The following is a 15,720-nucleotide window of genomic DNA, read 5'->3' on the forward strand; positions in this document are numbered from 1 at the left end:
ATTCATATGAAAGTATTTGGATCAATAACACATAAACATGTGCATGATCAGTTGAGAAGAAGACTTGATGACAACTCGAGTCAAATGATCCTAATAGAATATCATTTAACTGGAGGATACAGGTTATTCGACCCAGTAAACAAGCAAGTAGTGATCAACAGGGATGTGATCATAGATAAGCTTAAGGAATGAGATTGGACTGAAAAATATCAAGAAAGATTCAGTGAGAATCTTATCTAAAGAACCAACAAGTGAATTCGAAAGAGAAGTTCGACAAGAAGAAGTCAGAGGTCAAGCAAGCACATGCAGACCTCAAAGGACAAGACACATGCTTGCAAGGTTGCAAAAATGTATGATTACATCAGATGATGTGTTCGTTGATGAAGGTGAGATGGTGCATTAGAATTTCTATGCAAATTTCTAACCGGTTAATGCAGTTGAGACATTGAAGGATTTGAAGTGGGTGAAAGCAATGAATGAGGAACCAGAGTCCATAAAAGTCAACAACATCTGGTCACTTGTCGAACTGACTCAAGGCAAGAAGGAAATCAATTTGTAATGGGTATACAAGGTGAAGTTGAATCCTAAAGGAGAAGTAACTCGACACAAGGCAAGGCTTATAGCGAAAAGATTTCTTCAGAAGGAAGGAATCGACTTCGATGAAGTTTTTGCTCCTGTTTCTAGAATTCAATCAATCAGGTCGGTTGTTGGTCTAGCAAACATGAACAACTGGCACATATGTCAGATGGATATGAAATGCGCATTCATGAATCGCCCCTTAGATGAAGAAGTTTATGTTACACAACTAATCGGGTTTGTGAAACATGGCGAAGAAAGCAAGGTATACAGGCTGCATAAAGCCCTGTATGGACTTAAGCAAGCTCCAAGAACTTGGAATAAGAAGATAGAAAATTTTCTAAGGGAGAAGAAATTTGTGAAATGCACTACTGAGCATGAAGTATATGTAAGAAGAAGCAATAGTGAGTTGCTTATACGATGTTTCTATGTCAATGACCTTTTGATAACAAGAAGTTGTAAGAAGGAGATTGAAGACTTCAAACATGACCTAAGTGAGGAGTTTGAAATGTCAAACTTGATAAATCTATCATATTTCCTTGAAATCAAATTCTATAAGATTAATAGAGGCTTGATGAGGCACCAAAGAAGGCATGCGAGCGAAATACTCAAGATATTTGAGATGCAAGACTGCTCTCCAACTTCAACTCCAGTTAAGCCCAAATTGCAAATTTTAAAAGACAAGGATAAAGATGATGTCAATCCAACGCATTATAGAAGACTTATTGCATCACTTCGATACCTTTATCGCACAAGGCCTGATCTAGCATATAATGTAGGTATGATGAGTAGATTCATGTAGAAGTCAAAGGTATCACATCTAGCATCGACGAATAGGATACTAAGGCATTTGAAAGAAACTCTCGACTATGGAATTTTTTTCCTGTAACATATGAAGGAAAAGAAAATAAACTAGTGGGATACACCGACTCAAGTTGGTGTAGTGATGTTGAAGATAGAAAATCTATAGTTGGCTATGCGTTAATGCTAGGTAGTGCACCAGTTACTTGGAGTTTAATAAAGGAACCAGTAGTGACACTGTCATCGTGTGAAGCATAATACATAGATGTTTCTCTTTGTGCATGTCAAGCAATGTGGATGGTGAATTTGGTCGAAGAGATTACAAGGAAGAATCATAGAGCGATTACCATGAAGATCAACATCATATTTATTTCAATCTAGCAAAGAATCCGATAGCGCATGGACGAAGCAAGCACATCAAAATGAGATTTCACTATCTTCGAGAGCAAGTAGTATAAGTGAAATTGGAGTTGGAACACTGCAGAACTGAGAATCGTATTACAGACATCATGCTGAAAGAAGTACATGTTGAAGTGTTTAAGAAGTTAAGTCCTCACTACAAAAAATAACGCTTTTTATGACGAAGCTTTCACCACGAACAATATAAAACCAAGGGTGTATCTAACAGGAGCGCCTTATTTTATTTTTTAAAAAATCAATATGTTACCTCAGTTTGATAAAAAACCGACATAAATATATGTTTAGGGTTTGAGATTCGATTTTCAGTCTTGCAGTTTTATGTTTTATATGGAACCAAAAAGGTGCCTTTAATTTTTATAGATTTTATGTCAGATATGTTACCTCGGCTTTCAATAAAACTGAGATAAATACTCTAATTTTTTATTCTTTTGGAACAAAAAATGCGCCTTTATTTTTTATAGATTTTACGTCGATATGTTACCTCGATTTTCAGTATAACCACGATAAATACTCTTTATATTTTTTATTCACTAAATGTCTATCTCATTCGCTTCTCAAGCCCTAGCGAAAGAACACTTCTTCTCCAGCCAACAAAAGAACACTTATTCTCCAAGGAGCCCTAGCAAACCAAAAAAATCTCTCACCATTATTCTCTGGTATGTTATTATTGTTGTTGTTGTTCTTGTTGTTGCTTTCGTCCATTACTGTTGTTCTTGTTATTCTCCATTACTGTTGTTCTTGTTATTTGCTTTAAATTTTTTATTCTCTCAGTGTCTACCTCATTCACTTCTCGAGCCCAAGCGAAAGAATACTTATTCTCCAGCCAACGAAAGAACCATTATTCTATAAAGATCCCTAGCGAATAAAAGAATTCTCTCACCATTATTCTCCAGAATGTTATTATTGTTGTTGTTGTTCTTATTGTTGCTTTGGTCAATTATTTGTTCTTGTTATTTTCCATTATTGTTGTTCTTGTTGTTGTTCTTGTTGTTATTGTTGTTGTTGTTGTTGTTCTTGTTGTTATTGTTGTTGTTGTTGTTGTTGTTGTTGTTGTTGTTATTGAGAAGCTTTATTTTTGTTGGTTGTGAAACAATTTCTTGATTTCGTGGAAAAAAATCTTCCTGACAATAATGGGATTTTTTGGTTAAGAGATTGTTGATGATGTTGTTGTAGTTTAGTTAAGAGATTGTTTTTTTTTTGAGTTGTTGTTTAATGTAAGTTGTTGTTTTTGAGTTGTTGATGTTATTGTTATTGTTGTTTAGTTGTTCTACTACCCAAAGTTATGAACATCTATATGTTGTAGTTTAGTTGTTATTATTGTTATTTTTGTTTAGTTGTTCTACTACACAAAGTTATGAAGATCTATATGTTGTAGTTTAGTTGTTGTTATTGAGTTTGAGTTTTAGATTTATATTGATATTGAGTTTATATTATTTGTGATTCTTTGTGCATCTCTCATCTTGTTCCGTTGAATTGAGTTTATTATATCTAATGTCAATTGTTTGTTTCACTAACCCCTCTTTTAACATATAACCTAGTAAATTGATTTTGGAAATAATTATATGCAAAATTATATTTTGTTTGAAACTTATCTTACATTGATTAGTGATTTTCTAACATTCCACAACTCATCATTCATCTCATGTTGGTTTATTGTTAAAATCTCTTTAATACTTCTAGTTTTCGTTCAACTTTCTTCCATATTTTGTTAATTTTTCAAAGCATTGAATTTTATGCTTTCAAGAATGAATTAGTAGAAAATGAAGAGTTGAATAAAAAACTTGAAACATTGGAGAGATTTTAACCATTAAACAACGTGAGATGAATTATGAGTCACATAATGCTTCAAAATCACTAATCAATGTAAGTTTTTCTTCAAATACAACACAGTTGTTCATATAATTATTTTCCTAACCAATTTTCACAAGTCATATATTTAGTATAAGATTTAGTGAAATAAGCAATTCACATTAGATTTAATAAACTCAAAATTGTTTTACACCTCGGTTTTATTAGATAATCGAGATGAAAATGTGGTATATCTGTCAGTGAAATTACAAAATTGATGAGACATTTGTTTTTGTCATTTCAGAATTTCAAAAAGGTCTCCCTGGGGATCGAACCCGTGACTTTTTCACATACTCATCGTTATTTTAAAATCAAGAGCTAAAATATGCACTTTTCATGACGACATTCGTTACCTCGCCTCTGTAGCTGAGGTTAAATGCATTTCGCGTCCGATGTTAAATTTGTTTTTTCTAGTAGTGCCTATGATGAATATATATAGTTTAGACACAATGAATTAGGTGGTGTGTTGAATTGTAATTCCTTGTGTCGAAGCAGGTTGCTCGACAGAAGCAATGAAGTGTCAAACTGTGTAAATGTCAAAACGTCGAAGTAGTGTACCTCGACAGGAATTTCAATTTAGGTCTAATTTTGTAGTGTTAGCAAAATTAGGTATTTTGGGTTTTGTTTGAGGAGCAAGCAAATCCAAATCTATAAATAAGGAGTAACCCATATCATTGTAATATAACATGTACTTACAGTTGCAAAGAATAAAAATCTTAGTTTGAGAGCAGAGAGAAACTCTATAGAAATTCGTCTTCTTCTTCCTTCGAAAAATCCTAATTTTCTTTTCTTCCCCAATTTCATCTTTTCTTTCTTCTTCCATTAACAATTGTGCAACGAGAATAATCTTGCAACCAATATTGGTTGATTCACTCGAATGAAGAATGAAAAACAAGAGAGAATTAAATCAATGTGATTGAATCTTCTTTCATCATGATTGCATCGGAATTCTCTATATATTTTGATGAATTTCTAATAGTTCTTCTATATATTAATAACACTTTTGTTAAATTAGTATTTATAAATATCTAACAACTTGATTACATTAATTCATAAATATAAATAAATGATGCCATGTATTCGATTAATATCAATTTAACTAAAAAAAAACACTTATTAACTTATCAGTTAAGCTACCACACTAATTCATATTCTGATAACACTTTAAATTTTAACTCATTTACCATCCATAAGATAGAATTGCAGTTGTTATGTACACAGATTTGGTCCAAATTTGTAACCAAATCACCACATTTCATTATTTGCGTTTTATTATTTCATTTATATTTTGTACGGAGTTTTTGCTATTCTAATTTGTAACACTTTTGTTTGGTTCAACTTTTGAAGAAACAAATTTTTTAATGTTTGACTGCATCAACCGTCAAATGCACTGAAACATCTACAATGTCTGCAATAGTTGTGGCAATCAAGACCACTGCAACTATTGCCACTATAATTTGAAACAAACCCAAGTTCAAATATAAGATCGAAAAGAACACTTCATATATATAATAAAATGAAACTAATTTTTGTCAAAGTTCTTAGACGATGCTTTCTGAGCATAATGAATAGAAGGAACATACAATACTTTTCCATGAGAACCAACACTTGACATGACAAAGAGAATAAAAAATGAAGAATTGATAAAACAATCATACACAAGTGATGAGTTCTGAAAATGGTTAGTTACAACAAAATCACACAACAAAATGCCAAAATAAGGCAAATCATGATCAATTACACTAGCAGTACTGAGTACTGACTATAGTCAATTAATAGAGAGAAAAAAAACACAATAAATTAAAAATGCTATTGCTCCACTGTCTTGCAGAAAGGTACAAAAACAGTGACAAATAAAAAGAAAATGGATATTTCTGATTCTTGGTCTTGTCTCTGGATGTTAATAACCTTTCCTTAACAAAATGTTTGTTGGATATGTTGAGCAAGTTCTTCAGCACTGAGTTGGCATTCAATTCCAATCTATACAAGACAAAATTTTAAGAAAACATAATTAGTATTATTTGTAAACAATATTAGCAACATTAACACTATTTTAAGATTAAGTTACCTTAATAGTGAACGAGTTTAACATGGTTTCGTCAGAAGTACTAACACTAACATGAACAATCTCAAGTGCAAGATCTTCTAGGGCAGATATTATTCTGAAAACCTGCCCGGGAATTCGCGAGGAAACGGTTTTCAAAAGTAAATGTGAGCCACAAAACTTAACCTCAACATCAGCAACCGAGGAGGTCGAATTCGCAACAAGCTCGTTGATGTTGTCGTTGATGGAAGAAGCTGAAGAAGTAGGAGAAGGTTCAGACGATCGATGAGCACCGTAATGTTGCAACCATTGTTGTGAATGCGGAGTTGTTGGACTTATTAGTGGTGAAGGCCTTGGACTTGAAACTAATAGTCTTGGACTTAGTACTTCATTGTAAACTTTTCTTTGTTTCTTGGACTCTAGGCATTGTAGTAGTTGATGTAACTCGTTGATGTAATCGATTACACCTTCGATTATCGATGCTTGATCTCCCTAAACCATAAACGAGAGTAATTAATTGCACTTTAGACTCTCAGTAAAAGATTCACTGTCTGTCTCTGTGTCGTGTCTCTGGTGCTAAGAAACCAAAAGTGTAAAATGATAGGAAAGTTAAAATGAACTTACACGTTTGACATAAAAGCAAGGCATGAGTGACTTCAAGATCGACAACTGCTCATTCATTTGCTTTCTCCGATTTCGCTCGACGGTGATATGCGAAATTCGATGCTGTCCGTCGCTGTTTGGTTCATCGACAACTGAACTCGGAGCAACCTTCTGTCTCTTGCATTTCTGTGATGGTTCAGTTTCAGAATCTTGTGGAGTAGTTAAGGAAGTTTTGGAGTTTTGCTCATTGGTAACGATAGGAAAATCATTCAAGTTTTCTAGGTTTCCCAAAATGGAGAAGAGATCTTCTCCTGCAAACTCTTTTTCATTGAAAATATCAGATAATAATAAGGTATCATCTATTGTGAGATTTTGAGTTTCCATTTTGTAGTTTGAGAAAGAAAAAAATGTAAAAAGAAAAATGAATAATAATGAAGGATTTATTATGATTCAGTTATGTACTGCACTGAAAAATATGGTTTTGTAAATGCAGAAGGCAGAGCAGGAAGACAGAGTGACAGATACCAAAACGGTATTCAAAACTTCAAATTTGGAGAAACATGTTGAGAGAGAAAGAGAATGAAAATATTAACGGTGTTGTGTAAGTTTAATGATAGTAATGCTATAGCTAGAAAATTTGTATAAATGCAAGTATTTACTATTTAGATGAGTTAGTTTTTATTTTATGAGTACCTTCTTCATTTTTACTACACCGGTCTGATACTCTAATTTGTAAAAAAGACATTGGTCTTATTTATAAATAAAAAGACAAATTTTGTATATATATATATATATATATATATATATATAAAGAGAGAGAAATAACACAAAATAGGATATTTCCCGCTTGAAAGTAGCTGAACCGGATCCGACTACTGGTTAGAAAACTTTTGGATGAATTTGGTTATCTGGTCATCATTATAAAGAACCTTTAAGAGGGAGAGGAAGTACTAAAGTTATGAATTCTGAATGAGAGTATGGTTTTGTTATTTAGTAATAGCAAAAATGATGAAAGGGATTGATCATCATTCTTCACTCCACGTTAAAATTTCTATTCATAAATACCTCTGCTATCATTCATTAATGTACTAACACAAAAATACTATTAAAACTTGTTTCAAATTTTTTGTTTTTTTTTGTTTTAAGTAAATCTCTGTTCACATTAGTTATTATTGATTTTACTAGTCTTTAGTGTTTTCTCTTCAATCTTGATTTGATTTTACATCTTTTAAAATTAACTACACAAGAGTTTTATTTACAAAAAATCTATATATAGAACAAAAGAAAAATTGGATATGTTTTATTAGCTCAATGCAATTAAGCCATATATTTTGTACACGTCGTGGAATGAGAGCATTAATTTTAAAAGCAACAACCATGAGCCACATTCCAACCACAATTTATTTCAGTCTTTTAAATATAAATGTTGTAGCCTTAACTTCACACAAATAATTTTGAATACTCACATGAGTAGTGAAACATCCCTAGCTTGTGTTGTGTCACAATCTGAAAAATAATCGTTATAAGCTGATAAACCAAGACAAGTTTTAGCAACCATACATAAAATAAAACGTTTAATAATATGAATCGGAAGGGGATATCTAGATAATCTTTTGTAGCAAGGTTGATGTTATCTAACACCGAAAAATTGCACAACTAAAAGATCTTTAGGTATGGTTTAAAATTAGTTATCAATTTTTCCATAGTTATGTTTTCTATTGTCAGGTGTATATGAGTATCTTGGGTATTCTTGCATCATAACGTTGTTAATGTGTGAGATATTTTTAATGAGAAGAGAAAGAAAGAGAATGAAATAAACATTGTATTATTGAACGATATACAAATTGAATTATAAATTATTTATTTATATAAATTTAAGTGACTTAACTATTAGGTAACAATTATAACAATCCTAAATCCTAATTATCTTTTGGGTTTGGACCATACACAACTTGGATTATATTATATCTCAATATATACCATATAATCCAAGTTGTCGAACAAACGCTAATAATAGTTGATTTGAACTATTTCTAATTTCTTTATCAAATTCAGGAATCTATCGATCTTTAATCCTTTGGTGAAAATATCGGCCAATTGTGCTTCACTTGAGCAATGACTTACTTCAAGTTCACCTCAATGGCTTTTAATCATGACTTGCTTTGTAGAAATCATAGCTCATCAATGGCTTTTCAATTGTATCACTAGAAGTCCAATCCTAGACATAATTTTCATCAATCACAATATCTTAACTCATCACGATCTTGCGATTAATTGGATTGAACAACCTGTATGCACGAGTTTTATGATATCCTACCAAAATCATAGGTTCACTCTTTTCATCAAGCTTCCTTCGTCTAGCATAAGGAACATGTTTATAACAAATAAAGTCAAACACTTTCAGATGACTCATTGATGGTCGTTTGCCACTCCAAACTTCTTAATTTGAACATTGTTCTTCAATTTCTTTGCAGGGCACATCTTCAAAATATAGACAGCAGTGGAAACAACTTCATCCCATATGAATTTTGGAAAATTTTCTGCTTCAGCATGCATCTCGTTCTGTCCAATATAGTCTTGTTTCTTCTTTCTACTATTCCATTATGTGTGTAAGGAGAATTTACCTCATGATCAATACCATGTTCTTCATAAAATTCTTCAAACATGTTGGACGTGTTTCGCCACCTCCATTTGTTCGCAGAACTTTAATCTTTTTCTCACTCTGGTTTTTGACAAGCCTCTTGAATCTCTTAAAGATTTCAAATACTTCATCCATTCGCTTGATTACATAGATCCACAACTTTCGACTAAACTCATCAACAAAATACTTATTTCCACTAATGGTATGCTCTTTAAAAGGGCCACATACATCTGAATGTACAACTTCGAGTATGCAGGAGACTATCATTGGCATAGTCGAAACAAAAGACTTTCTGGATTACTTGTCGACTAGACAACCTTCACAGAGTTTGTCGGGCATCTCCAAACTTGGTATACCAACTATCATATCTTGAGTAATCAATTAATTGAGTGATCGAAAGTAAATGTCCAAACCTTAAATGCCACAACCAACAATGCTTGTGGTCGACAACAGGTTTTAGACATTGTACTTCATTCGAACTGATCATGGTCTTGAATTCCCTATTCTTCTACAAAGGAGATTTCAAGACCAAATTATTATGAGTGTCAAACAGTTCCAAGGCTCAATCTTTCATAATCACTGAGAAACCTTTTTCGACCAGTTGTCCAACACTTAGCATATTTCACTTTATTCCAGGTACATAGAGTACATCTTTGATCATAGCTTTTCCTCCATTGCTCATTTGAATAACTCTGTTGCCAGTATCTTCTGCTTGCAACGAGCTATTATCATCAAGTTTGACCTTGTTCTTCGTCGACGAGTCAAAATGTTCTAACCACACTTTTCGATCAGTCATGTGATTTGAGCAGCCCGAGTCGAGGAACCATGCCTTGAAGTCGACATGGTCATCTGCAACTGCATCCATAACCACCATATCTTCATAATCATCTGAATCTTGGCTTGCACGGTTCGCTCCTTCCTCCTTGCCTTTTGTCGCTCCCTTGTCTTTATTGTATAAACAATTCTTGGCCATGTGACTCCACTTTTCGCAATTATAACATTGCACACCTTTTTCTATTTGTCTTTCTGATAGGGGTTTCCTTTTCCTCTTTTCGAGAAATCATAAGCCCTATCATCAACTTTATGCTTTTGAGGATTCGACCAAGACTTTTTCCTCTCAGTACTGTCTCATTTGCTTTGGATTTATTGGAATCACCATGCTTCTTCCAAGTCCGAGCATGCAATACTTGTATCGAATCTTGAACCTTTTTCCTTTCGACATTCCTAATGTCATGTGCCTCCCATGAACCAACCAAATCTGGCAGTTGCATGGTTTCAAGATTGTTGGATTCTTGAATAGCTATGATAACACGATCAAAGTAAGAGATCAACATACATATTACCTTCTTAACTATCATCTTGTATGTTAGGGTTTCACCACAACCCTTCATAAGATGGATGAGATTCTACACCTTCAACTTTTTCATATTCTCCCATCTACAATAATTCATACTGCCGTCATAAAGTCTGCAACTTGACAACTTTGATTTTCTCACTTCACTATAGTACTTGACAAGAATATCTCATGTCTCCTTCGCCGATTCAGAATGAGAGATATTATCGAAATTCGTGGAATCTACCGTTGATTAAATACAATATGCAGCCTTGCAGTCTTTCTTCTTCGCCTCCTTGTTCCCGAATCTCTGAGCATTGGTTGTTTTCTTAGTAAGCTCAGAGATGCCATTAACAACCACTTCTAGGGTTCATGAAAGTCGAACAAGGACTGCATTTTTTTTCTCCATTGGATTCAATTATTTCCGTCAAGAATTAGAAGAGAATTCAGAATGTTGTTAGTACCATTCATCTTTGCATCGACTGATTAACAACCCACGATCTCGGAAACACGATCACCGACATATGATTTTTGAAAACACGATCAAGAATCTAACTGAAGCTCTAGATATCAATTGCTAATGCGTGAGACACTTTTGACAAGGAGGAGAGAGAGAGAGTGTGTGTGTGTGTGTCTGTGTGTGTGAGAGAGAGAGTGAGAGAGAGAGAGAGAGAGAGAGAGAGAGAATGAAATAAGGATTATAGTATTGAATGATATACAAACTGAATTACAAAGTATCTATTTATATACACTTAAGTGAATTGACTACTAAGTAACAATTATAACAATCCTAAACTCTAATTATCTTTTGGGCTTGGTCTACAGACAACTTGGATTACACTATATCTCAATGTATGCTATTCTAAATATGAAAATAATTATATACATTCTTATATGATTAAGTTATGACGTAAAAATATCTCTCATCATTAATATTTGATAGTTGTCCATCATACAAATATGCAATGATGATATTTTTACACCAAAACATGCGTTATACTCTATACCATATTCACTTTCACAAATACGGTGAATAGTACTTTATTTAAAAATATAAAAATTATCTCTTTTTTTTGGAATTAAGGAGGACTGATATAAAATTGTGTGATTGACCAACTTTATCACTTCATTAATCAATATTTTACATTACATTAACTGACTTTGTTTTACTACTAAACATTATTTTTAATATTTGAGCGTTTACTAACCAAACTATAAATTATATTAACCAACATTTACACTCAATTAATCAATTTTTTTTATATTGTTCATGCACCGTTCACGGTCATTGTTCACATCCGTGTCACTATTCACAATCATTGTTCATGTCATCGTTTACGCCATTATTCATGTCATTGTTCACATCCGTGTCACTATTCACAGTCATTGTTCATGTCATCGTTCACGCCATTATTCATGTCATTGTTCACTGTTCACCATATTTGAGGATAGTGAATACGATGTAGATGTAAAAAGTGGTGTAAAAATAGCATTGATGTACAATATGTGTTTATATTCTTTAAATATTTAAATGTTTCACGTGATTATTTAATTTTTTTAAATAATTTACAGTATTTTTTTATATTAATTTAAAGTATTTTAGAATATCTTAGTATCTAATTTGATATAAATTATTATTTTTATAATTATGGATTTGTTCCAAAAAAATCTTAATATTAATCCCTATTTATAAGAATGCATAGACGCAATCATAAATTAAGAATAAACTTTTAAAAGTCTGATTTATAATAATAACACTGTGTTTAGAGTTTGAAAAATAGTTTTCTTGAATTGCAAAATTGTTTGTTGCATGTGTCTCCCACTTTTAATGCTCAAAGATTGAGATTTAAAAGAAATTAAATTAGTTGATTCATCAATGTTGATTTTGATCTTAATTATCTATGCTTTTTGTTTGTCTCTCTCATCTGTTGGCGTTGGTATTGGTCATGTACTATATTCATTTTTCTCTCTCTAGGTTGTGATTTGGTTAAGTTTAAAATGATTTTGTATTTAATTATAGTACATATGTATTTGATGTATGATCCATAAATTGAATTTGAAGGACGTGCAGAGAGATGACATAATGTGATAGAATCTGTATAATATGTGTTACCTTCATTATGGGGTAAATCTATAAAGTAGAGAATGTTCTGCATCAAAGTTCAGTGTACAAACAAATGCCCGGAACCTGAAGGCACTCTACATATAAATTCTAAATCATGTCGTTTATGTCTTGTTAACTGGATTCCAATATACACCCAAAAACCTTGTTTTTTTTCTTATATTATTATTATTTTTATATATTCCATATTGAGAAAGACTTGTTTCGACACAAATTCAAATATTTTATATTTGGACACACTCACACAATCTAAAAAAAAATAAAAGAAAAAAAATCTTGTTATATTATTTAATATTATTTTAATTTTTTGTTTTTAATTAATTAATTAATTTATTTATGTGAGTGTGCCTAAATATAATATATTGAGTTATTCTATATAAAGTTTTTGAAAATATTAGAGTATAACTTAACTCATGTTTACATAATCCACTTATATTAGATTAAATATGTCTCTTTATATAAACTCTTTTAAAATTCTATTTCTAATTAATATATAAAATTTGGAAATTTCTCAATATTTTGTAAATTCTAATATTTATAAAAAGTTATTAAACAAAATAAATCAGTCAATGTTTAATAGAATATAGTCACTTCTTAAATAAATTGATTTTTTTTTATAGAGTAATAAAATACTTTATTGATAAGGTTTTTGGATCTTCTTTGCAAATTTTACAAGTTTTAAGTGAAATTTAAATTTGGAAAGAGAGATCAACTTGCAAAAGAAAATTTAAAAATTTAAGAATTAAATTTAAAAAAGTGTCATTTGAAATTCTTTAGATAAATTAAATCAATTTTTTTTATCCAACTAATAGAATTGACATAGAAAAATTTAAATTTCTTTTTAAAATGCTATAGTACCTCAAACCACTTATTCATTCCAACACATTAAAATTAAAAACTCATTTTAAAAATAAAAAATACAAATTGAGGTGACAGATCCTGAGTCTATCTCTCTCTTCAAATATTTTTTTTATTTTTTTTAAAATAAAACCATTTAAAGGTGAAGATTGAATAGGAAATATATCTAATGGTTGATAGATCCCTTACTACATTGACTGCACCCTTTTTGACTACAGTGGATCACAATCTTATTTTTAATATATGAAAACATATGTTATCAATGTATAAATTTGATTTTTTTTAAATAATCAATTTTTTCAAATTAAATTTCAAAAGAATCAATTTTTAAAAAATACTAAATTAACCATCTTTTTTAACTGATGTGTCAGTTGAACTGACGCATCCAATTAAACTAGAGAGGAGGGACCCGGAGTTTTGGCGCATGCATGCAAATGCAATGCATGTAGGCGTCATGCTTCCTGACGCATGCATGTGTGGTGCCACATGCATTGGCGCATGCATACACTACATAGTATATGTGTCAATGCATGTGACGCATGCACCTTTAATTTTTATTTTATTTTATTTTAAATGTTAAATTTACAATTAATTAAAAAAATACTAAAAATAAAAATTATATTTATATTATAATGAAAAATTACATGGAATTGGCAAGAAATTCATGATCTGCAAGATTGAAACGTCCATCTGTTCCACATCCAGGTGCGTTAGTCTGTCTTCGAGGTCTCCCAGATTTTCCTGAGGTGTTTGGGGTTTTTGAGTGCTGAAATGATACAATGGTGGCAGGTGTGAAGGTCCGTGGAAGGTCCAACTGTATGTGATAGATGTGTCATCATTTGTTCCCAATAGTTGAGGGATTCTCACCAACGACGCTTCCGTAATTGAGTTCGGTGCCCATGTTTTCGTAGTTGGGTCGTTGTGGTTAGGTGAGTTGTGGACGGTATGGTTGACCAAATTGAGATATTTAATCAGTTTGGAAACGAATCAATGGTTTCTAGGATGTACTATAGTCAAATAATGGTTAGGTGTTGTGGCGATGAGATGTTTGGGTGGTCATTGGTGGGGGGCTATGATGGCATGATTTGTATGAATCATCTGGGCTATAGACTGTTGTGGTGGCTGTGTATGGTTGTTGGTGGGTAGGGTTTGATTCTTAGTTTTGAGGTTGGGTGTGTGGCATGAATAGGTTGCGAGGTTGGGTGTTTGGTTGTTGGATGTATATGGTAGGGTGGTGGTGTGAGATTGGTTGTTGGATTTGGGTGGGTTGACATTGTTCTTGGACGGGGATTTGTTGTTGGGCGTATGATAACGAAGCTAGTTGGTGTGGATCAATTAAATACCTTGACTCAGACACAAATTGTGGCATTGTAACCGACCTAAACCATGCCATATACTGTTGAGTTGGCCTAGCATCATGTATGACTGGTTCGTTTAAGATGTATTATCGTCGATTCCTTCAATGAAGACACATATCTCTTGCAAAGTCCATCTAGTCGGAATAATCCCATTGGGCATCGACTCTTTATTGATGCCAATCTCCCAAACGCGTCGGAAGTTCTAGAATTTGTTGTTGCATGCCAAACTGCAGTTTTACCCGGTCACTCAAGTGCATCTCCATAGTAGTGAATCGGATAATTTATGTTTTTGTTGTCCAAACTGCAGCACCATCATGGTTAACCTGATGATCAAGACGCGGATATGACTTCCAGATAAACTGTACAAGAATATGACATGATTAGATGACATGTAATTTGATAATTATTTTTAAATCATAATAGAGTTGTGCAGGAGTAATACATCGTCTGGTCAAATATGGTCTAATAGATTGCGTTAGACTACTATGGCGTGCTTCAGACACCTGTTATAGTTCATCCCTCTAACTGACCACCTAGATCAAAAATATTTTAAAAATATTATTTACAGTTAGTTGTAATATAAAGTCTAATAAATTATATGGTAAAGTTTTAAGTTTACTTCGTTGCAAAGGAGAATATGAATGACTTCTCGTTTACCGGGGCGATTGAAAATATTCTTGACCAACCCCGTGTTTGTAGCAAATATGCGCATGAATAAAACGTCCAAGTATTTTTTTTGGCATTTTTACACAACACACTATATAGATGGCCCAAAACAGCTAAACCCCAACTATATGTGATTACCTTATTTATGTTTCGTAACAACGGTAAATACATAATATTTACCGTATTACCAGTACTTTCAGGAAATAAAAAATTACCGAATAGAATCATAATATAACATCGAGCTTTAATTATTTTTTCATACTCGGTAGATTCTTCGGTCAATGTTATACTCGTATAATATTGTTTAAGATATTTTAAGTTAATACCTTGACCCCTAGCTTGACCAGAAGTTTCTCCCATAGCTTGGTCGTCACACAAAGGGGCACCCAACAATTTATTGCAAATTGAGTTATACAAGTTAACTCTACGATTTAAGACCTTACTATCGAT

General features: G+C 32.4%; 1 protein-coding gene across 1 annotated transcript; it reads right to left on the minus strand.

Annotated features, from left to right (window-relative positions):
- Positions 1-5,318: 5,318 nt before the first annotated feature.
- LOC127098633 (transcription factor SPEECHLESS) lies at positions 5,319-6,963 on the minus strand. The gene is made up of 3 exons (XM_051037278.1): positions 6,314-6,963; positions 5,714-6,181; positions 5,319-5,625 (listed from the first exon to the last, which is right to left on the minus strand). The coding sequence occupies exons 1-3, from the start codon at positions 6,674-6,676 to the stop codon at positions 5,560-5,562; spliced, it is 897 nt and encodes a 298-aa protein (XP_050893235.1). The 5' UTR covers positions 6,677-6,963; the 3' UTR covers positions 5,319-5,559.
- Between the last annotated feature and the right edge of the window lie 8,757 nt (positions 6,964-15,720).

The sequence above is a fragment of the Lathyrus oleraceus genome, chromosome 6 (genome assembly GCF_024323335.1).
Source record: "Lathyrus oleraceus cultivar Zhongwan6 chromosome 6, CAAS_Psat_ZW6_1.0, whole genome shotgun sequence".
Taxonomy (NCBI): Eukaryota; Viridiplantae; Streptophyta; class Magnoliopsida; order Fabales; family Fabaceae; genus Lathyrus; species Lathyrus oleraceus.